The following is a 25,827-nucleotide window of genomic DNA, read 5'->3' on the forward strand; positions in this document are numbered from 1 at the left end:
TTTTCAATTAAAAAAATGCTCTTTTAAAATTCTGAGTTTTTTTCTCCTTTTTTAAAATTGTTTTTCAGGTACAGTTGTCTCCATTTCCCACCTCCCTCCACTTCACCCCACCCCAGCCATCCCTGCCTCCCACCCTCATCCTACCCCGCTTTGGCTTTGTCCCTGTGTCCTGTATACATGTTCCTGGATCACGCTTCCGCTGGCTCTGGAGAGCATTATGCTAGACAGTGAAAGACAAATACCATATGATCTCACCTATAAGCGGAACCTGATCAACAAAACAAATAAGCAAGCAAAATCTATACAGATACATTGAAATAAAGAACAGACTGCTGGTGACCAGAGAGGAGGGGGGAGAGGGATAATAGGTAAAATTCTGAGTTTTTATAAGTACCACCCTTAAGGGTTCAAAACACATTGCTTATTCAAATTAAATCTAGAAAAGAGATTTGCTTGATTTTTTTCCAATGGTAATGCAATTACATTATGTTATGGACTAGAGATAAATTGTTGCCTGTGTTCGACATGAAAATAATAACTGCTTAACTATTTTCTTCTCCAATAAATCTACAGTGCTTAGAATATAGCCTAGGTTACATTAGGTGTTCAATATTGATATTTTGGGAATAAATAACAATCGTACTTAGTCAGAATCTATAAAAATAAATAATCAAGAGATCTAATACATATCACAGGTAGAATTTTATAGACATATTTACAAAGATAAATTGCACACATATACTGTTGATATAAAAGTATACATATAAATACATATAAAGTTTATATGTAAACTTTATAAAATATAAAAGTATATATAAATACATATAAAGTTTAATAATGTAAATATATTCAATTTTATACTTACTGTTGAGTTAGCTGATTTCTTGAGAGCTTGAGTCATTAAAAAAATTTATTATCTTCAAGCCCACTATATTTGCTATTTTAAATTTATTTGCAAACAAACCATAAAGAATTCAATCATTTGTCTTTTTCCAATCATCCTACACTATAGTTTGTGATTCCTATACATTCATTAAATAAAGTTATCCTATCACTCTTAAAAATGCTGTTACTATAGAAATTTAGCTAAATATGTTAAATATAATACAACAAAAGTAGATTTTAAATTACCAGCCTCAACAAAGAAAATAATCTACTTCCAACACTATGAAAAATAACATGGGTAGAAAACAATATCCAAGATGCCAAAAGCTCTGAATTTGAAATTCAAAGCTTTAAATCATTTCCTGGATAGTTTGTAATTTATTTATTTTAAAAATCGAGTAGATTAAGAAAACTTCATACTGCCCTGGCTGGTGTGGCTCAGTGGATTGAGTGCCAGCCTGCAAACCAAAGGGTCACTGGTTTGATTCCCAATCAGGGCACATGCCTGGGTTGTGGGCCGGGTCCCTAGTAGGGGCACACGAGAGGCATCCACACATTGATGTTTACCTCCCTCTCTTTCTCCATCCCTTCTCCCCTAAAAATAAATAAATAAAATCCTTTAAAAAACTATTTAAAAAAGAATGCTTTATGCCACTATTTATACCACAGAAAATCATTAAGGAACAGTTTAATTTGGTTACAAGATTCTTTATTTTGTAAAGTATACATAAACAGTAAAAAAGAAAATGCATTTTACTTTAAATATTACATAAAGTCAACATTAAAGTTTCTTTTTGTAGTGTGTATTAATCAAATGGAAATAATCCACCAATTTTACTTTCAATGAATTGTATATTGGGAAACCAGTTGATCCACTATTTAAATTATAATAGCAATGTGAAATAGTCAACATTTTTTCATTTTTATATGGGCACAAAACCATAGGTCTGATATACTTAAAGGTGATGGTATGCCAAAAAGTCTACACAATTAATTAACATGCTAACTTAAATATAGCAATTAAAGTATTTTTTTGTTACAGTTAAATCTTAAATGCTAGTCTACACAATAATTATAAACAAGTCCACATGGCAATTATGTAACAATAGAAAGAAGAAAGAAACACATTCCATTTTCTTCATTCCAGCAGCAGTACCTTTATTGGTATTAATTTGTTAATTAGGTGTGCTTATATATTGTCTAATATCCTATATTGGTGTGCATGCTAAAACCTTTCTATTTCTATTTTGCAAGGCACCATACAATACGTTCTCTAAGTTTCAACACTAATAACAAAAATGGTATAATTCTTAGATTAAATGCAAATTTTCTTCTAAAAATAGGAAATAAAATAAGAACTTAGATTTTTAAATTTGACATTGGTCATATGACAAACTATATGTGAAAATATTATTTAAATTAAATATTTCCCTTCATCTTCCTATCTTAAATTCTGCACCCTAAGTTGCTGGTCAGAAAGATAAAGAAATCTAGAAAGGTAAATAAATCATGCCATTTAAGAATATAAAAAAATCAACATGAGGCTGCTATCCAAATTAAAAAAAAATTAGAATGAACAACTAAGTTTTTAATTTTCAGAATCCATGGTTTTCCATACTTGCCATTTCTAAAAATATCCTGTCATATGCAGAATAACTACATAATTAAAAACACCATTATTAATGTAAACACGACATAGGACTCATTTTTCTTACCCTGTGTGGTATCCCCTCACTCATCTCTAGGCTTGGGAAAAATGCTACTTTGGAATTGCAATTAAGGACATGCATATTTTTATAAAGTTCTGGAGACCGAGGTCACCAATAAGTTATTATAAATTTAACTTAAAACATCTCTCAGAAACACAACACATACGACCTCAAACTCTGGTTGTTGTTTTGTTTGGGGGAGATTTACATAGTTTGTTCTTATAAAAATTTGTATCAGTAGCTCTTCATAATTTTCTTCCATCTGGCTAGACTTCACATGTGTTTTCTTTTTCTCTAAGGCATATAAAAACTTAAATTAAGTAATGCATTTAAACATGAAGTTCTATGACTTTAGCTGCAATATCTGAAATAATTATACAAAATATACGTGAGTTTTAGAATCATTTTGTTTGGGAGCAAAAAGGTCATTGTCAATAGACTATCACTTTGTAAATAATAGAAATATTAAATGCATTGATCACAGCTCTCGTCAAATGTAGCCATCATGATCATCACCATCGTCATCATCATCCCCTTCATCTTCATCATCATCTTCAATTTCATCTTCATCATTCATAATATCCTCTTCATCATCTTCATCATCAGTCCATTCATGGAAATCCCCACTTGCAAAATCTCCAGAGATCTCAAAATCAATAGCTTAGGAAAAATGTAAATATTAATGTTATTTGACTGAGTAGTGAAATAATTTCTGAAAAAATATAAATTCTGATAAAAATGGAAGTAATTAATAAAGTTTTAATTTGCTCTTTAGCTTACTTAACAAAGGTGATGAAGAATCCATTCTCTATTATTTGTTAAAATGCATGTGCTGAGAAACAGAGTTATTCCTGAGGCCTGATATGTAAGATTTCCAGTTCAGGAATATTGACCTCAGCCCAGTTTTTTAGAGTCCATGTCAAACTTTGAATGCGACACAGAATTAAACATTTCTTTTACTGCTGTGCTAAATAAAATAATTGCCCCACAAAGATCTCCAATTCCTAATCACTGCATGTACAAATATGTGACTTTATATGGTAAAGGAACTTTGCAGAAGTGATTAAACTGAGGATGTTAAAATAAGTAGATTATCCCAGATTATTCTGTTGGGCCCGGATCATCACTTGTGTCTTTAAATCAAAGACCCTTTCCCAGATAAAGTTAAAGGGAGATTTGACTACAGAATAATGCTCAGAGAGATGCCATGTTGCTAGCTTTGAAATTGGAAGGAAGGGTCCCCAGGCTAAGGAATTTCATCAGCCTTTAGAGGTAGGAATCAGATCCTTCTTTAAAACTGCCAGAAGAAATGCAGCCTTAAAAACACCTTGATGTCTCCTCACCAGGAGACCCATGCTAGACCTCTGACATATAAAACCACAAAATAATAAATTTGTGTAGTTCAAGCCACTAAGGCTGTGGGAATTTATTATAATATTAAATAGTAGCAACAGAAAACTAACAAAGCTAGTTAGTATTTTAAAAAAATATTTAGAAATATGTATTACTATATTGGAGGTAATAATACACATACTATTTTGTATGTACTTATTGTTAAATTTCTCCTATGTTAATGTGTGTTTATTTTCTATCCTTTCTAATACTTTAGTCTTATAATTCTCTGGTAGCTAATTATAATATACCCTATTAATGTAGTCCAGTATTTTTAATTTGATTGATTTTACAATACAACGCATTGAAATTCATATCTTATGTGAATAAAATGTTTTTTCATTCTCCTACTTCATATATTTTCTGGGTAACTTCACCAAGCTAAGAAATCTCAGAAGTCATGTTCCCAACAATTTTTCTGTTTACTTATCATCTCTATATAATTCATTTCTGTATCATTTTATTTACAACATAAAATTATCACTGGCATCAATGATAACTGAAGTAATTAATAATGCAACTAGTTTAATCTACATATTGTAAAGACATGTATTATATAAGTGTTAAAATTATGGTAGGTAACTACTGAGTATTACTTTATCCTACTTATTCTAACATGGGTGGCCAGAAAATGAAAACCAAGCTATTAAAAATCTTACGGAATAAATGAATGCTGAACAGGCATGTTAGCATTAAATGAGATTATGTTTACAGCATTTACCATTTGTGTACTTCTAAACAATCACAAGTCTAGCAAACAATATATCAGTTTAAATTTTACAAAAAAATAAAACAAAACAGAAAACTCAACATTTTCTAAAGTATAGGGCAGACCAAATCAGTTTTTCATTTTTGGTCATATGTAGTATTTGAAACACAATCCATTAATTCTTAGTGTGTTTATGAGTGTGCATGTGTTTTTTTTTGTGTGTAGCATAATAGATTTTATAGTAATTTCTCCATAGCACAAACAAAAATACTGATTTGAAAGTTGTATTCTGGAAAAAATATTTTATGAAACACAAAAGATGCCACATTTAAAACCTTAACATTCATGTATGTTATGCTCAATGTAATTGTAATACTTTACCTTAATACATAAAAAGATTTCAAATACTAATTATAATGACCCTTCAAACAATTAAACTATACTTTTGTAATCCAAGCACAAAGAAACAAGTTCAAATTACTGCAGTTTATGGACCTTTACTTTAAAAAGGCTGTTTTTCTCTCCCTGGTGAGACGACGTACTCACAAAGTCAACTTCTCCAAAGGCATACAAAAAAAGGGGTCACGCACTGGGGTTAGCTGACTTGGATAAAATGGATGACAAAGGTTTGACGTAGAAAAAACAGCAGATATCTAACATCTTTTCTGCATTTGAAGTAGTAAAAGGCCCCTACCTTGTAATAATTATCCCTTAAAATGTCTAAATGATTCAATTCCATTTCTGAATTATACAAATTTTTAATATGCTAGGAATCATTTTGTTACTTCTTCAAAATATTCTATCATTTTGCATAGAGTGCATCCTCATTAAGCACCTGAACAAATAAATGAGATTCTTAAGTAGTTATCCTGTGCTTGAGATATTACTAAGGAAGAACCCGTTTGCTTACCACAACCTGCCACACCATTTGTTCTGGATCCCATGACTTCATTCCCGTATCTGTCAACACACCAGCACTGCCCAAGACTGCCATGGCATTGCGTTGGCTTGTAGTAACCATCTTCATCACATAGGGGTATGTACTGTCCTATGAAACATGCACGCACATTATGGATAAGTTGTGTTCCTTTTTGATAGTAATCAATTATGCATTGATACATGCAAGACAAACAGGTGGAAACAGAGTTTCCACTCCAGGCTATGAAGCTGGCCATTATCACAATGAATTGCTCACATTTCTTTTGTTAAGCAAATTTACTCTGCAAAGGGTACTGTTTTGAGAGGTATGATACAGAATGAAAATCTGATTAATGGCATTCATATTAAGTCATCCAGTCCCCTTAGCATAGCACACCAGACCCTTCACCATCTCATCACTGCCAACATTCTCTTTTCAGTCACATATTTAAGCTCTTTCCACATCAAGTTGTTTTCCATAAGTCCGATACTGCTTTATCTTGTATACTTCTTTTTCTCACCTGGAATCCCTCTCCTTCCCTCCCTCTTCCAATTTAAGACTTGACTTAATATGAAACCCTCTCTTAAGCTGGAGGATTTCTGATATGCTTCTTTCACTGCAGGTGTGTGGGGGTTGTCTTTCAGTGAGGTAGAAAGAATATCATGAAAACTTGACAAGTACTTCTATAGATGAAAGGCCAGCAAAAATAAAGAAAATTTTCAATATTCTTATTCTATCTGATGAAAAATGCCATTATTTGGCATAGTAGTCATAAAAAAGTTAGGAGGTATAATTAGTATGACCATTTAATTTAAACTTTAGGCAAGTATACTTTGGAAATGGAAGAGAACACTATTTAAAAGTTATGCTAGAAATTCAGGTTCAACCAAAACTGTACTTGCAAATTGAAACAAATTGCACCCTACACTTACATAACAATTGATACATTTTCAGACAAGTACCATGATCCTATCTAACTTAGAAAAAATATTTAAGACTCAGTATTCTACAATAATGATTTTTACTTGTATTTTTATTATGTAAGAAGAATAAAGGTGACTCCTCCCAATTAGGAACTAAATGGTTTTTATTTTTGTAATAATTTTAAATAACCAAAGCCTGAATTTCAATAAACTTTTGTCACTAGCAAACTTTGATCATGTCTAAAATAAATTTTAGTTGAATTTCACTGGCTTTTCCCATTGTACATGACTAAACTTTGATAAGTGGAAACAAACACATCAATGTATGAATGTGTTATTTTCCTTTGTGAGCTGTAATATGTGTGCATTTAATAAGAGTTAGGAGAAATATGACATGTAGCTTTTCTCACCTATAATTTAATTTTGAACCAAGAATTCTCAAGTAATATAAAAATTTTTCTCTTCTAAACATACGATATTGTAATTACAAAAATAGCACAACATAATATAACATAGATTAATCAGACTAAAGAACATTATAAAGTTTTGAGCCACTAAATACACAAGGACATTAGTATGCATTTAAGAAATGCATGTGTGGTGTTCTGAACTGGCTCCTAAAGTAGAAAAAGGGTATCAGTGGAGAAACTCCTAATATCCAAATAAAGTCTAAGGCTTAATGAATATGATTGTAGCAATGTTAATTTCTTAAATTTGACATTATTTCATACATGGTAAGATGGTAACTTTAGATGAAGCTGGTTGAAGGATATATGAAAACTATATGTTGTCTTTATAAATTTTTTAAATATAAAATTATTCCAAAGAGTTTATTTAAAACAGTATATTTATAAGAATAAACAAAATATTTATACAGAAGAGTTTAATATTATGATAGCTTTGGGTAGGTAAAATTTGGAATTATCTATTATCTATTTATCTAACAATTTAATGCATATATTAATTTACTAAAAGTTAATAAAAGTGAACATTTAGTGAGCTATTCCATTTAGTTAACACACTAAAAAGTGTGTTCAAATTTTCTTGAGGTATTCCAGGCATGCATCTCTCTCTCTCTCTCTCTCTCTCTCTCTCTCTCTCTCTCTCTCTCTATATATATATATATATATATATATATATATATAAATTCTTGAGTTGTGAACCATAGAATTAGAATTGAAACATCTGCTGATCTCTTTCTTTTTTTACTTAATAACTCTTGAAATGAACGTTATATTAGGGTAATAAAACAGACATAATACTTTTCAATATGTAAGATAGTAAAAGTAAGTTTAATGGCTTTGAAAAACTTCATAAATTTTGTTACTGAAATTTAGTGTAGTCTATCTTTGTTGGATTAATATTGATTTTATGCTGCTGTTTCCCTGGGGCTATTTATGTAAGCAATAAAGACTTCAGAAGAATGATCTATTACTCACCTAGGAGCTTCTTTATCCCTTGCCGCTTCTGAATGTTGCTGAGCTCCGTCTGGCAAGGTGGGTCTGCAGTGACATTAAGAATGTTACTTCAAGGGTTATAATTAAACAATAAAGTGTAATTTCTATGATATCAAACTTTATTTAGTCCATACATGGTTTTGGAAAACACATATTACATATAGTTATTTTACTTTTGGAGATACATACATATAAATACATGTGTGTCTATTATATAAAATGATAGAAAGATTAATATTAGATTATCTTGATTTCCCTCAGAATAACCAAATTGAATGAATAAAGAAAATGGTATGAAATACATATATGATTAAAAATGATTATTATCATTTGCTTTTAAAAGGTCCATCAACTCAGCAATGTGAACCCAACTGATGGACAGTTGCCCAGACAAATAATTCTTATGTTTCTCCCTCACTTAAAACAGTATCTATGATGTAGACACACAGCTTTGCATTAAAAAGGCGATGTATGAAAAAGTTAATCCTTCTTTCAAGTTGTATATAACATTTATATATAATATATAGTTTTATATATTTTATATATTATAATATATAGTTATATATAAAATAAAATTTGATACTGAAAAATGTTGTCAGGCTTTGGTCTTTTATTTCACCAAGATGCTTGAAGTACACAGGGATGGGCAAAAGGAGGCAACAATTCCATGCCAAAGCGTGCTTGCAGATAGTAAGCAAACTGCAAGAACATGTCAACAATGAAGGGTGGCAATTTGAACACTTACAGGATTGGACCTAAGAGCACTCTGCATTGTGACATTCTTTTTAGTTAAACTATTATAATAATTATAACCTGCATGCCTCTTTCCATATGAACAACCATAAACCTACTATACCAACCCCTGTATATGCAGTTTAGAAACTGGACATAATAAACAGTTTTACATAAGTCACACACACAAAAAAGTTAAAACATTAAACCAACTTGGAAATAAGAATTTGCCTATTTTTCAAACTCAACCACTTAAAGGAGATGATTCTTTTAAAATTATGAAATTCTAAATAGACACAATACAATTTGATTTCTATTATTATTATTATTATGCATAATGACATATATTCTTACATAAAATATACATCCTTATCTAAAAACAGTGCAGTATAATCATAAAGGTTTGAAACAGCAAAACAATAAGCTAGTACCTATTTTCCCTACACTATAACTGTTTAGGAACAAGGCAAGGTATAATTAATGCAAATGATTTCAAAATTCTTTAGTATACTAATCTCATGACATTCAGTTATTACATTTGCATGCAAGTAAAATGGAATGAACAAATGAGACAAAGTGTTTAATATATATTTTATAGTTTAATATGCAAAACAAAAAATGTTTTGGAGAATTTAAACCATGAAGAAAAAGTAATTTGTTTGAAAAGACTAAGTAATTACTGGTTGTTCTATTTCGTTTTGAAGTGTGTCCAGTTGACCGCTTTGCTTTTCTAACAATCTTGTGGGGCTCTCATATTAAACATTAAAAAAAATAGGAATCAACTTGTATAGCATGGGCTACAGATTAGATAACTTAAAATCCACTGCCCTCCAAATACAACATTTAGAACCAAGAAGAATGATTTTAGCTGAAGTTTCAATATTATATTGAAAACAATTCTTCTCATTGCTAACAGCCAGTTATAAAAACCTAATATTTCTTATATGTTCACTACTGAATTGCCTAAAAATGCAGGTGCATTTGATTCTGACTTAGCTCATAAATTAATTGAATAAACCTGATTACTAGTCCTACAACCTCTGTATATAAAAACATTTTAAGATTTCAAGAGAAATCATGACAGATTAAGCTGTTCAACTACATAAAATATTTGATTTTGAATTCTTTTTGTTATTTAAGAGGAAGTTCTGTCTAGCCCTTAAGTATACTTGGAGAGCTTAATTGAGATTACATCTACCATTTAAACTCACTGGCGAGGAACTGATCTAGATAAAGGATAGTAACCCAACTAGTTGCAGGAAGGTTTAAACATGATTAGACTATGAGTAGTCTGCATAGAGTATACTCAGAAATTTATATCACAAGATTTATTTTTCTTAACACAGTTTACTACCTAATAGTATTTTAACTTTATGGGAAATTCTGATTTTATATGCTTAAAACTTTATAAGGATTATGCATTAAAATATAGGTTTTTAATAATTTTATTTATAATGTATTTAATAATTTATTGATACATTTATGAGTAATTTTTCCAAACATTAGTTAAGAAAAACAAGAAAAGAAGAATGAAATTTTTTTACTAGTTAAATTTCAAAATGTTGTTTTAAAAAATAACATCGTTCATTATTTTGTGCTCTTTATTTAGAAACTCACACCTCTAAATTGACACCATTCGCATTTGATCTGTATTAGAATTTTCAATAGAATAATAACAGTGCAGTTTTATCTCCCTGCACAAATTTGAACCAAATAAACGTCACTGGGAAAAATAAATAAGGAAATACCTGTATGTTTACAACAGTTCTAGTATACAAATGTATTTTTATACTCACAACTAGTTACTTCTGAGGAGCATATTTTAATCAGCTGTCAATGAAAATATAGTAGACATTACGGAGGTGTGTGAGTGACTCTCTAAGTAAGCAGTGTGTGTATGGCTTCCCCGCTGTGTCTTGCACAGCTCTAGGGGATGCCATGAACTCCCACTGCAGTATGAAGGGTGCCTGGAGTTGAAGACCAAGGCTGCTCTCTGCCTTGCCTCTCAGAAAGCCACTGTCTTCATTCTCTTTTGTAATTCCACATTTTATCATTCACACAGCCTCGCACAGAATGGATAAACTTGAGTAACTGTATTGTATTTATTTCATCAGTGGAAATTTTAAATATTCATAATACCAGAGGATGAAATTCTCACTCTTTAATGTCTTTCATTTAATAGGAAAAACACCTTTTGTAATATATATGAACCCCACTTTGATATCTCTTCCCATATATTAATTATATAAATAATCTCTAAAAATGATATCTATTTTCATTGTGGTTCAAAAGAAAAAATGTTGGACATATTGTTGATTGAAACAGACTTACTGAATAGAATTTGCCAAGAAGTTGTACAGTGACGTCTCTATGGCCTTTCATAATAATTATCGTGCAAACTCAGTTATAGAATTAAAACTACTGAGAAAGAAGTCAAAGATTCTAGTTTCAAATACCAGTTCTTGTACTCATTTCATAATCTGAAGTTATTAAAGATCAATAAACTTCACTCCTCGGCCATAAAATAGGAATAACAATATTTTCACAGGGCTATTTGAGTAATAAATTATTTTACATATATGAAAGATGAGATGGACCTGAATAAAAATTAGTTTTCTTTTTCCTGGATCTTACACAATAGGACTTGAAATGAAATAACAACTAATTATTTATTTACTTTTTTAGAGTACAGGTTTAGAATATAATTTTATGAAAGTAAATTATTAACTCCTAAGGTAACAGAAATCCCCAATTAAGATTCCTCCTAATTTTTCTTTCATAATTACTTAGAAAAAGAATTTTATAAACCACAATCACAGCCATTTTATAGTGCTTGATTATCATGATTTCAGAAAATTAGTCACAGAAACAAATGTGTATTTCAATTAACACAAGGGGGGACCCCAAAATAACTGGAATTATCTTCTGGAGGGCAGGTGCCTTGTAGTACAGGCTTCCCCTGCTAGGTGAGTGTTCTAGGAACCCATCTGTAGCTTTGTACCAGCTGGCATTGTTGTGAGAGGCTGAATCCTGCTTCAGTGAAATTTGTTTCTGAAGACTCAGTGCATTTGTCCATTTCATGATGAGTGATTTACGAGCACACCTGCCCACACCATGCTGAGTGTTCAGCAGTTTTTGACCCAAAATGGCATGACCCCCTGCCCTACCATCCCTATTCACCAATGTTTTCCCAAGCAACTCCCCACACCCATGAAAAAAAGTCCTCAAAGGGGAATGTTTTGCTGAAATGGAAGAGGTGAAACAAAAAATGTCAGAAGCACTAAAAGTCACCAAAATTCGTGAGTTCAAAAACTATTTTGAGCAGCGGAAAAAAACATCTTGATAGGTGCATTGCATCAAATGGAGAGTACTTTGAAAGTGACTGAAGTTTAAATATGTAAGAATAAATACACAATTTTCTATAAATAAATTCCAGGGGTTTTTTTGGAAGGATTCTTCCTTGTATGTATATATTTTTTCCATTGGAAATCTATAAGTGTTTCACTTCCTTGAACATTTAAATTCTAAATCTCATTTATTAACATTGAAATTAACCTTACTATTTTTGAAAGGTATTTTTTAAAAACACCATTAATTTTCCAGATATTTCTAACACTTTATAACTATAATCTTGATTACAGTTATAAGTAAACCTGGATTAATAACACCCCATTATACACTTCTCTCTCCTTCTTCATATATATTTATTTCTTTATATATATATGTGTACACATATATACACACATATATAATTTCTTGTTATTCAATAAACATTCTTAAGTTTACCATGGAGTTAAAGCTTAACTTTTTACATTAAATTTATTATATTAAACTTAATAATTTCTTGTTTATTAGATAAACAGGGAAACATTTTTTTATAAGGTAAAACATTTGAATAAAGTTTTTAAATTAATGGTTATTCTTTATTATGAAATCACTTACTGGACTAATACAGTGTCAGCTACACTGACAGAGCTTTTGTAACGTGTTCTAGCACACAGAAGTGAGCATAATCAGACAGACTCTCCTAAACTTTCAGGAAGTTTTATAATTCCTTTTGCCCTTTTGGGTATTCTTTAATTAATTTTTTCTACTATATATTGAATGATCTCAGAGAATGACTTCATGCAACTATGAAGAATTTAACACTTTGGGGAAAAGTGCTTAATGAATGAAAAGTATGCAAAGCAAAAAAATTGGGGGATGTTTAATCAGCTCTGCAAATATTACTGTAAAATTCAGAAAATTTTTAAAATGTAGGCATTTATTTATTTATAACAAAATATTCAGAGGTATTCTGAATATTTTTGTGTTCATTTATAAATACTTAACCACGCTGTCATAACATTCAAGAAAAAACTAAAATAACATTTTAATGTGGTTTCTTTCTTTCTTTTTTAAATATTCTATTTATTTATTTTTAGAGAGAGGGGAAGGAAAGGGGAGAGAGAAAAACATCAGTGTGTGGTTGCCTCTCACATACCGGCCACTGAGGACCCGGCCTGCAACCCAGGCATGTACCCTGACTGGGAATCTAACCAGTGACATTTGATTCACAGGCCCGTGATCAATCCACTGAGCTAACACCAGCCAGGGCTTTAAAATAGCATTTTTTTATCATAACAAAAGACCACATATCTTGTTACAGTAGTTTACCAGGATTTGCTTTTTTCTTGTTTAAATCATTTCAATGAATAACAGTCATTAAAACTAGGATGTAGTGCTTAGAATATTCAATCACCGAGAAGCACTATGTAATAATAGTCGACAATGTGTTAGTTTGAGTATGTGTGTGTGTGTGTGTGTGTAAGCAAATTTAAGTTTTTGACTTTGTTTAAATTGGTTTATTATTAATGTAGCTACTCTACAAAACCTGGTGTTGACTCCGTTATTCCATTTATTGATAATCGTTTCATCTCTACTTACAAAATTATTACTAATTTATTAGTAATAATTGAGAAAAGTTGAGAAAGTAACATGTCCTACATAATGTGTTAGTTTCCCACATGAAAAATGAGTTATTAATATAGCTTAAACTTGCGACTTCCAGCCAAGATGGAGGCATAGGTAGTCTCACTGTTCCTCCTCGCGCAACCAAAACTAAGGACAAAAATTTACAAACAAAAAACAACCAGAACAGAGAGAAATGAACCAAACGGAAGTCTGACAACCCTACATCCAGACCGGTAAGGAAGGGCAGAGTCGGAGGCCTACAGAGAGGGGTCGAGGGGTCGAGGGCTCCTGGCAGGAAAAATCAGTGGCTGGCAGAGGTGGGCACGCAGGGCGCAAACGGCAGTTGCGGACCCCAGAAGCGCAGGGGCAGCTGACGGACCGGTGGCAGACCCTGGGCGCAGGAGGCAATGAGCAGACCCAGTGAGGCGCACAAGGCAGCTGGCTGTCCGCAGCCACACATTTGCGTGCAAACTAAGCGAAAACAGGCAGCGGCACAGACCGAGCAAGGCAGGGACCCAGCACCAGGAAACAAGGCCTGAAGGCACCAACTGAAAACACCTGTGGGGGTTGAAGCCAGGAGATTCTCTCAGCCTCTCAGGAGGCTCCTTGGGGAAATGCAAGAGTCTGAGAAAGTGCACAAGCCCACCCACCTGGGAGCCAGCACCAGAAGGGCCCAATTTGCTTGTAGGAAGCGGCAAAGGGGACTGAAGTCCTAGAGAGGGTGGAGCAGGAGCCAATGTTCCCTCTTGGACCCCACCCCCACATACAACATCACAACCCAGCGACTGAGGTGCCCCGCCCTGGTGAACACCTAAGGCTCCACCCCTCATGGGTAACAGGCACAACCAGACCAAAGGAAAAAAATTAAATTAAAAAGATGGCTCAAACAGAGATAAAAGCCCCAGAGCCAGTTTTTTTTAAGTGACTAAGAGATAGCCAATCTATCAGATGCACAGTTCAAAGCACTGGTGATCAGGATGCTCACAGAATTGGTGGACTTTGGCCATAAATTAGATAACGCAGGCTACAATAAGAGAAATGAAGGAAAATGCCCAGGGAACCAATAGTGATGGAAAGAAAACTGGGTTTCAAATCAATAGAAGGGACCAGAAGGAAGAAAGGAACAACCAAACAGAAAAGAAGAAACAAGAATTCAAAAAAATGACGAGAGGCTTAGGGAAACTCCAGGACATCTTTAAACATTCCAACATCTGAATTATAGGGGTAAAAATACCAGAAGGGGAAGAGGAAAAACAACAAGTGGAAAAGTTATTTGAACAAATAACAAAAGAGAACTTCCCCAATCTGGCAAGGGGAATAGATTTTCAGGAAGTCCAGAAAGCTCAGAGAGTCCCAAAGAGGTTGGACCCAAGGAGGAACACGCCAAGGCACATCATAATTACATTACCCAAGGTGAAAATGAAGGAGAGAATCCTAGAAGCAGCAAGAGATAAGGGTACAGTTACCTACAAAGGAGTTCCCATCAGAATGTCAGCTGATTTCTCAAAAGAGATCTTGCAGGAAAGAAGGGGCTGGAAAGAAGTATTCCAAGTCATGAAAGGCAAGGACCTACATCTAAGATTGCTCTATCCAGCAAAGCTTTCATTTAGAATGGGAGGGGAGATAAAGTGCTTCTCGGATAAGGCCAAGTTAAAGGAGTTCATCATCACCAAGCCCTTATTATATGAAATGTTAAAGGGACTTATCTAAGAAGAAGATAAAAAATATGAACAGTAAAAAAAGACATCAAACTCACAGTTAGTAACAACCATACTGAAAACAAAAGCAAACTAAGCAAACAACTAGAACAGGAACAGAACCACAGAAATGGAGATCACATGGAGGGTTAGCAACAGGGGAGTGGGAGGAGGAGAGAGGGGGAAAAGATATAGAGAATAAGTAGCATAGACAATAGGTAGAAAATAGACAGAGGCAGGGCACGAATAGTATGGGAAATGTAGAAGCTAAAGAACTTATGACACATGGACATGAACTAAAGGGGGGGAATGTGGGTGGGAGGGGGTGGGCACGGTGGAGGGGAGTGAAGGGGGAAAATGGGACAGCTGTAATAGCATAATCAATAAAATATATTTAAAAAAGAAAAAAGAGAGCACAAAAAATAGCTTAAACTTGCTTGTTCATTCTATTAGCTATCAAACACTTTTAAATGCAGTGACAGTAGCAGGTGTGTCACATGAGACTAATTCCCAGTTGTTTTATTTTTTTTTGTAAAATTAGCACCAAATTACACATTTCAGAATTTCCCTACTTTCTCCCAAACTTTATCATAATGTGATTTTTTGGATCTATTTCCCTTACATACTTAATTATAATTGTCATGTGACTGAGTACATAAGCATTACTCCCATTTTGCATTATGTTATTATTTTTTTTAAAGATTTTATTTATTTATTTTTAGGGAGGGAAGGAAGGGGGGGGAGAGAGAGAGAGAGAGAGAGAGAGAGACATCAATGTGCGGTTGCTGGGGGTTATGGCCTGCAACCCAGGAATGTACCCTGGCTGGGAATCGAACCTGGGACACTTTGGTTCCCAGCCCGCGCTCAATCCACTGAGCTATGCCAGCCAGGGCTTGCATTATGTTATTATTTTATGAGAAAGAAAAATGAATGAAGAACTAGCACCATCCCAACTGTTCGGGTTATTTCACTTCTTCCAGAGAGATCAAGACACATTCTTGTTTGGTGAAGTTTTACAAAGCTAAGTTATTTAGAAGCACTCACCACAACTTTATGGTGAGTGCTGTGGTTCATTCAGCTCATTTAATAAGATCACAAAATAGAACATTAAAACTCTGTTGTATAGCAATAAAAAACATTTATTTTACACCATGGGCAACACAGATAGCAAATTAATTTTAATGATTACTTTAAATATCGATGCTCTCATATCTTTTTGTGCTTCTTGGTGGTTGATAATGGAAACTATAATGAAGTACATTAATTTAAAATATTAATTACTCTTTTTCATCTTATTTAGCATGTTTTGCATGCCTAGCAGAATTATATTGTTCAAAATGCTTATTTGTTCTTTTATCAAATACTCTAATTAGAAAAGCATCTACTGAAATGAATGGTATATATGTGCAATTTTTTTTACCATGAAGGAATAGATAAAATTTGACATGCAGGTCAACCATCTGCGTTAGCAGGTGGCTCATCCTTTACCTTGCTGTCTCTGGAAGCAGTAGCACCATTCATTGTTAGATATCAAACTGTCCTTGTATGTGTCACAAGAATTGAAGAATGCCTTCGTACACTGTTCATTCTTATCAAGGTAAATGCTCCCGAGCTCCGACTGGTCCAGTAGCAGATCATAGTTGGTGTCAAGTCTGTTAAACATCCATCCAAGTGAATCCTTGCAAATTGGCAAAATACTAGTATCAAATCCTAAAAGCAAAGATAGAAAATGATTAGTTATATCTGAAAGTTGCCATCAGCAGGGATCAAAATAAAGAAATATAATAGTAGTTTGCTCAGGGCACAATGCAAGAATAATGGCAAATACAGGTATTGTTATTTAGGATTTAATTTTTGAAACCTATTTAGCACTTTGAGGATACTGGGATTAAAAATTAGATGGGGATTCACTCCAGGAGAATTGCAGACTTGACAGATTCACAATTTTACCACCTTTCTAGAATGTATTAATATTTTCAAAACATATTTACTACTTCTTATCTGTGCATCACCATAAGGTAAAAGGTATTTATGACACTTTCATAAAAGCATAGAGAAAGAAATTCAGTGATTTATTTTGATTGTTTACATTTTTCTTTGTTGATAGAATCAAAACAGGATTCTCTCAAACACAGCAATGACAAACATAAATTGTTCATTTCATATTTAATTTCCAGGTCCTGACCTTGGTTGTGGAATACAGGGTAGAAAAATGTAGATAGGGCCCAATACCTTGGACCTTACTTTTGAAATAATATGGATTGAAGTATTGGCTGAAACTGTTTCTAACAAATGTTGCCGTATGCTCAGGGATTACATGAAGAAAGCAACCTGTAGAAAACAAATATACTAACTTCTGCATAATCATTCAGAGAAAGTGAGTTCTTGGAATGAGATTCTGGTATGCATCCAAACCACACCCTTCCTCCAAAGCTCTTCTCCTAGGAAATGGAGGAGCCTGATGGTGATATACCGAACTTTGCGAATAAAAACTAGGGGAAGAAGAGGAAAGAGCTATTGCCTTTCAGTGAGCATTCAGAGTTAGTGAAGAGAGGCTATCTTCTCCATCTACTTATTTAGAATGGGAGACTCAATGGTTTGTCTTCCAGCTTAGCATGGAGAATGCTAAGAGAATCCTATGAAAGTCTATAGTGTCTGCAAAAAGGAAAGATGGAATCTGACTCCCAGGTGAATATCTGCTTATCTACTTTTTACTAGTCGCACTATTGCCAAAGTGGGAAAGATAGTTGGAGCACAGCCACTCTGACCAAAGGCACAGAATGCCCTGAGATTCAATCAAAGCCTGACGGTTCACTCTGTGCTGGGGTGGAAGGGAAAGTGAGCAGAAGGCCAGCAGCTAGGGATTCACCAACCTGTGTTTCCTGTTAAGAAACAAGGGGTAGAGAATCAGTGAAGAGATAATAGAGCCTTAATTTCAAGCCAACACTCTGGACTGTCTACTCAGAACAATGAAGAAAGACAAATGTTGAAAGCAGAGAGTGGCATGATCTGACTTTTGCTTTAAATGGAAAACACTCTCAGTCATGTGCGTAATATGGGGCAAGTGTGGAAGTTAGAAGGCCACAGGGAGTAACTGGAATGGCGTAAGTGAAAGAGTTATGGGATTGTTGTGTCGCATCTTCACAAGTGCTTGACTTTACTGTGACTGGTCATCAATCTTTAAACCCGAAAATTTCAAGTTCTCTTTGCCCAGCTTTTATGATGTACCTTGTAAACATCCTTGTTGGTTTCAGTACATTCTTCTTTCTTATTTTTGTCAATTATAGTATGAAAGAAAAGTATCTTTACCCTTTCAATAATGTTTGTAGCTCTACTTTGAGGAGAACTTATAACCCAGGCATTAACAAAATAAGATTATTTCTGAAAATAGAACATTCACAGATATTTAACAAATGTTAGAGAAAATAGAACTAAGGGTTTGCCCTTTATGTTCAGGGGATATTAAATTCCCATGGAGTAAGATGTCTGCTGAATGATCAATTTGATGAAATGTAATAATGTTTTAAATTGAGAATGTCAAGGAATGTGATTTAAATTAAAGTTACTTTTCTCTATTCTATTGCTACCTTACTGGGTTAAGTTATTCAATATATCTAGGGTGTAATGTCTATATCTAGATAATGTGAAGGTTTTTTAAAAATGATCTATGTTGCCTTGAAGATAAAAAGTACAATGACTTTATGTAATTTCAATGACATATATAAAATTGTGTTACAAGGGTCGTCAGAATGATATGTAATAACAAATAAAAGTAATGGAAAATAAAAAGACTAGAAATAGCATTATTTTGATATTCTAAATAAAATATATACTTTCAATATGATCCTGTTGATACTACAAATATAAAACAAAATTAATCAGAGAAAAAGATTTTCCTTGTCTTATATTGAATTTTTAGAGCAAAGAGATGTTATTTGTTGACTTTGAGAGTTCTTGGATAATGCTATCATATATTCAATACATATAATACGGTGTAAATATAAAGCGAATTAAAATTGCAGAAGTAACTAATGTTGCTGATCAACTGCTTTAATAACAGAAGATTACTGTGAATTTCCTAAATAGGCCCAGTCTAATCACATAAATCTTAAAAGTGAAGAACTTTTCCCAGCTTTAGTCAGACAGAAATCAGACAAAAAAAAATTCATTCAAGACACATGAAGACCAAAAGCTTAGGAATATGGGTGGTATCTAGAAACTGAGAGTAACTCTTAGTTTATAACTAGCAAGGAAATGGATCTCAGTCCTATAATTGCAAGGACCTGAATTTTGTCAACAACCCGACTGATCAAAGAAATGGATTCTTCCCTAGAGAGTCCAGAAAGGCTTAAAGTCTGCACACACCTTGTTTTTAGTGTGGTGAAACCTGTGTTGGACTATTGGCAGAACTGTAAAATAATATATTTGTGTTGTTTCAGGTCCTAAACTTTGGAGTGATCTATTATATCAGCATTATAAAGCCAATATGGTTCATTTACTATATTTATTTATTTTTTGTGTTTGTCCTAAGTTTTATAGTATATACTATTAACTTATCACACACTACTGTCAAATAATAGTATACCACTTCACATATCTTATAAGAAATCAGACTATAGTTAAACTCTTCCACATTTTCTGCCATTAGTGTTACCCATTTTAATTCCACATACATTGTAAACTCTACAGTGCTTTGTTATGATGTTTGCTCTAAAGAGCTTACTAGTTTTTCAAGTGATTAAAAATGAGAAAAAATATTTTATTTTTAAAGAAAAATATGTTTTTAGGCATAATACCTGTAACACAACTGTGTTGCTTTTTCTCAGCAAGTGGTTTTCCAATTTCCTGTGGACAAGGGGGTCTTCTACAATTTAACTCAATATTGACATTGTGTCCTGGGAGTTAGTGGAGATCCCACAAGACTGCTCCCACTTCACACACCAATCACAAGTAGTGGGTTCCCAGAGCATCCACACTTCAACTATTTCCTGTAATATGTGATATTTTTCTCTGGCTGACCACAGCTATTAGTCTCTGGATATCTGGAGATCCAATTTTACTGTTGGGGTTTATTTACTATTCCAAATGGCCCTCTTGGACAGCATTTACATTGGTTTTTATTCATATGGCTCAAATATTGTCCACAGTAACTATTCTGGTATTTCTTGCCCAGACACACAATTCAAAGCAGCAATAAGTTTCCTTTGCTTTGACACCAAACAAATAAGCAGCTCATGACTACCCCTGCATTTCAGACTTCCCTGGTGAGATTCAGGCCATAATTCACTTGTCTGGCTGGGAACACATATAAAACTCTGAGTTGTTCTATTGAAATCCCTCCCTTAATTTGAAATGAAGGAAAGCACCCTCATCTCCTCTTAGAGGAGTCATAAAATCAGAGCAGAGCTCTTTCCAAAGAAACCCTCTTCATAAATGCTGTTGGCATCTTTGCTGCCTTTATGCTTTTAGATCCTCCTTTGCCCATATTTTAAGGGCAACTGACTTCCATCTACAAAATTCCTTCACACTAGTATCTACAACAGTGTTAGTTTGAATAAGCAGGATCAGGAATTCAGAAGGGCCACCTTTAAAATTCTGCCCACCACATCATCCCTAAAAACAGGATATTTGAGCAGAAATACAAAAGTAGCACTATGAGTAATCATGGCATAGGGGATGAGGTATTCCAGGTAAAAGAAATAGCAAGTATAGGGAATCTAAGATTTGTACAGAAACTATAGAATGCAAAGTCTTTATAATAGAAAAAAATAGCTCTCAACATTCTCTGAATGTTTATGCTATTGCAGGAAATAAGTTTATTCACGTCTAGAATGCAAGCACATAGTTGTTCACTTCTTCATTCTATGAAATAGCAAGCCTATTTTAACAAGTGCATTTGCTTAAACAGCAGATATATTAACATACCTGAGATTAACAAATAGATGTAAAATCATTCAAATGAGAGAAGACACTCAGTAAATGTGGATTTCAAAACATATCCAAAATAGTTGAAAGACTGTCCTTAATCATGAAGATTTGACATTTAAAATATTACTGTAATTGTCCCTCCACATTAAAATGAATGACACTCATATTTGGTGAGAAAGTGGAATAAACAGGAATAAGTAATGAAAGCAAAGTACCATTCTAGCCCATACTAGGTTCAATAGATTCTCCTGGGCCTTGCAGATTTTTGTATTCAAGTAATACAAAAATCCTGTCTTCAACTTGTCATTTAAATTGTTACTTTACATTCTTTTTCCAGTAATGACTGAATAACATTCACTATCCATAAGTCTTTAAAATCTACACATAACTTTTTATAGACAAGAAGGAAACATAACAGTGGGTAAAAAACAGGTACTTTTCTGTAGAGTGTCCACATTTTGAGGAGGAGGGTTATACGGCATGAGTTTCCATTTTTCACAGTGTTTTAGCTTGGTGACAGAGTGGACATAGCAAAAGGCAGTGGGGATACTGGTGAATAAAGATTTCAGGCATTCCAGCCTGGACAGTCAGAAAACTGTGTACAAACACTGAAGAATGAGGGAGAAATTCAGCAAAGAAAGAAACCAGAAAGCCAAATACCATCTGCCCTAGATTTTGATGGCCAGTCACCCACAGGTGCGCATTGTAGGCTTCAGGTCACCCCCGCCAGAGGTTACAAATCTGGATTGATGAGAGCTCGCTCCCAAGAAATGCAGTTTCCCTTTTGAGCCAATGAAATTAATCCTGTGCTAAAACAAAAACCTCACATTGGACTAAGGTCACGTGACAAAGCACCCCACAATTTAATATCCACAACATCTGGGACACCATCCATCATTATAAGACATATGAAGCACCAGGAAAATGGGACATATTCTTAAGAGACAATCCAATAAGAACAAATCTGAGATGACCCAGTTGTTGGAAATAGCTCACAACTAAAACAACTAAAATAGCTATCTTATTGAAGGAAAAGAAAACACGCTTGTAATAACTGCAATGATAGGAACTACAAGTAGAAAAATAAAAATTAAAACAAAGAACAAAAGGAAACTTTAAGAACAAAGTAACAAAGAAATCTGTAATTTTTTAAATCACTAGATGGAATCCAATAGCAGAAATGAGTTTACAGCAGAAAAAGTAAACTTGAATATAGATCAATTGCAATGGTTTAAGTGAGGAAAAGCAAAGTAAGAAATGAACGGAGCCTCAGTGAACTGTCAGATAACATCAAAGAGTACAGTACACAGGTAATCAAAGCCCCAAAAGAAAAGAAAAAGATGGTACAGAAAATAACTTGAGAACATTATGGTAGAAATTTTGTTCAAATATCTAAATTTACTAATTAAAGATATGCAACAATATTTAAGCAAAATACCCAAAAGGACATGCCTAGTCAAACTCTTAAGAACTGAAGATAAGTACCAAACATGAAATCAGCAGGAAAAGGACACATCACAATTAAACAATGATTCAGCTATAGCTTGACATCTTATCAGAAATTTTACAGGCCAGGAAGGGTTGAAGAATATCTTTAAACGATGAACAAGAAAAAAGAATTCAAAAATCTATATCTGGTGAAAATATTCATCAGGAACAAAGGCCAGGACTCCCTGCTTTCACCTAGGGAGGAGAAAGTTTAAACAAGTGTTGCTCCCACACTAAAAAAAAAGAAAACTTTGAATACTCTATAAAACTACACCTTTTATTTTGAACCCACCAGGGACTTTGTCTCCAAAGGCAATGAAGTAAATCTAAAAAGAATATAAAAGAATCTAAAAAGAGACAGGAGCCTCAAAGAAGAGATAGGATGTGAGCACTTACCCAAGACAGACACTGAACACTACATAAATTAACAAGGAGAATTCAGCTAAATTCCTCAATAAATTGATAAGGGTTGAGAGTAGACTAGCATGACAATAACTAATCCTTGTGAGTTGCAAAGGGAAGAGGATTTTACTTCACAGATCTCAGCAAGGCATTCAAGGAGGATGTGGGGCTAGGTAAGAGACCTAAGAAAGACACCTAAGAAAGCTGCTGTGAGGAAGGTGTAAAGGTCCCCTACATCCTTCTTTCCTACATCCCTTATGGAACAAAGCCTTAAGTTACTGGGTAGAGCAGAATGTTTGGGTACCCTGTGGACATAAGTGGGGATAAACTGCACCCTGAAGAAGGGGAAAGGAAAGTAAAAAAACAGCTGTCTCTGAGTAAGAAATATTTCAAGAGTTCATGAAAAATTCTCCAAAATTAATTAAATAGGGCAAACTGTAGAAATAAACACTGAACAAAAATGCAAACCAAGCAAAGAAAGAAAGAAACAGATAAACAAAACCTAGACACATCATAGGCAAGCTGTTGAAAACCCATGATAAAGAAAACTCAGTAAAGTAGAGGCAAATACATATTCCTACAGAGAAAAAAAAAAGGAGAGAATGGCAGCTGACTTAGTTGAAACAGCATAACACAGGACACAATGGAGGAACATTCATAATACAATGCTGGAAAATAAAATAGGGTTCTTAAACCAAAATTTGTTACCCAGAGAAAATACCACTGTAAAAAGGAAAGAAAAATGCCTTTTAAACAAATAAAAAATGAGAGAAAAATTATTTAAAGTAAATGCAAACTGTAAGAAATGTTAAAAAATGCACTTCTCAGGAAGAAAAAATATGATAGCAGGCAGACTTAGATTGCTACCAAACAAATAAAAAAAACCCTAAAGAATTCAATAGTAGCATAAAGATACATATGAAATTTATAATTTTATTTGAAATTGTTTTAAAGGATAATATCTAACCTAAATTTATTAGCAATGTATTATGTGTTTGTAGCATACATAAAAGCAAAATATATGTCAAAATAGCATAAAACATGAAATCAATTGAGAGCTGTATTTCTTTCTAATAATTATGGAATGCCAGGTGTAATTTGAAGATAGATGGTGACAAATTAAATTTCTATTTTGTAAATTTTAGGGCAACCATTAAAAATGTCAAAAGGTAAAAAAAGTGAACCAGGAACAAAAGTAAAATCATAAAAATATTTAATTTGTATATTATAAGGCATTATAAGAGAGAAAATGGACAAAGTAGAGATGAAAAATAGAAAAGAACTAGCAAGATGATCTTTTGCAATGAAATCACATCAATAATTGTATTAAATGTAAGTGATCTAAGCATATCAACTAAAATTTGAAAAATTTCAAGATGGTTAAAAAAGCAATACTCAACTATACACTGTCCTGAAGGAAACCATTTTAAATCATGTAGATTGAAATAAACAGATTGGAAATAAATACCATGCAAACTCTAGTGGAAAGACAGTGAGACTAACTATACTAATAACTTTACCATAAGGACTGTTACTAACCAAAAAGGCAATGTTACATAATGATAAGTAGTTCAAGGAGAAGACATAACAACCCTGGATGTGTATGTATTTAAAATGAACCTTTGAAATACATTTGAGAAAAAAAAACCTAATAAACCAAACAGAGAAATAGAGAAATTCCCAATTATATCTTGAGACTTCAACACTACTCTGTAAATAATCAATAAAACAAGTAGAAAGAAAACAGCAAAGGTATAGAAAATCTGAAAAACATTATCAATAAACTTGAAATAATTTATATCTATAAAACACTCCAACAATTAATAACAGAATACATGTTCCTTTCAAGTGCATATGACACATATTCTGAGGCAAAAATAGACAACTAATTTGAAAGAACAGAAATCAAAGTATAGTATCAGAACATGACAGAATTACAATAAAAATAAATAACAGAAAGAACTTTGAACAAATATGTAAAATGCTTAAACAGAAAATATAGACATAAAGAATAAATGTGGATTAAAAATTGCAAATATGCCATTTAAATTCTTAAGGAATCACGGTCAATTGCAATAGTTACATCTCATATCAATAAATTATAGAAGACTTAAAGATGTAAATGCAAAAATATACACATTAGAAAATTATCTAGGTCAATGGTTTTTTGAGAGAGATTTGTCTTAAGGAGCACCAACTAAGAACTCTGAAATCAAAATAGAAAAGGTGTGGTGAAAAATTATTTGCAACACAATAAAAGATTAAAAGGTTAAAATAAATGTTTATGTGAATATACGTATGAGGAAGAGGAATGGAAATCATATATATCAGGTTATTAACATTCTTTTACCTTATGTTATATAATGTTTTGAGCCATTTAATTTCCTTTTTATCTCTATTTTCTCTTTTGTTTTAGCTGTCACTCCTGAGGCTTTTTAAGATACCTCACATTCCAGGTTGCATATATTCAACTGGCATTGGAGTAAAATTCAATAGAGTTAATGCTTATATTATAAATGACTAAAAGCATATGAAATATATGTGTGTGATGTAAAAACTTATGTTTTGTTTTATTTTTCTGCACAAATTAAAAAATATATTTACTTTTGTCTTTTGGGGGAGAAAAGGTGTTT

General features: G+C 33.1%; 1 protein-coding gene across 4 annotated transcripts in view; it reads right to left on the reverse strand.

The window, feature by feature from the left end:
- Window positions 1–2,307: 2,307 nt before the first annotated feature.
- SPOCK3 (SPARC (osteonectin), cwcv and kazal like domains proteoglycan 3) overlaps window positions 2,308–25,827 on the reverse strand; it is a 292,764-nt gene continuing 269,244 nt past the window's right edge. For all 4 annotated transcript variants that reach the window (XM_028521177.2, XM_028521179.2, XM_028521176.2 and 1 more), the window contains 4 exons: window positions 16,865–17,086; window positions 7,977–8,039; window positions 5,606–5,743; window positions 2,308–3,254 (listed from right to left, as the gene is read on the reverse strand). In XM_028521177.2, coding sequence (XP_028376978.1) covers window positions 3,085–3,254; window positions 5,606–5,743; window positions 7,977–8,039; window positions 16,865–17,086 — 593 coding nt within the window. In that variant the 3' untranslated portion in view covers window positions 2,308–3,084. The remainder of the gene's footprint in view (window positions 3,255–5,605; window positions 5,744–7,976; window positions 8,040–16,864; window positions 17,087–25,827) is intronic.

This window comes from Phyllostomus discolor, chromosome 8, assembly GCF_004126475.2.
Source record: "Phyllostomus discolor isolate MPI-MPIP mPhyDis1 chromosome 8, mPhyDis1.pri.v3, whole genome shotgun sequence".
In the NCBI taxonomy this organism is placed as follows: domain Eukaryota; kingdom Metazoa; phylum Chordata; class Mammalia; order Chiroptera; family Phyllostomidae; genus Phyllostomus; species Phyllostomus discolor.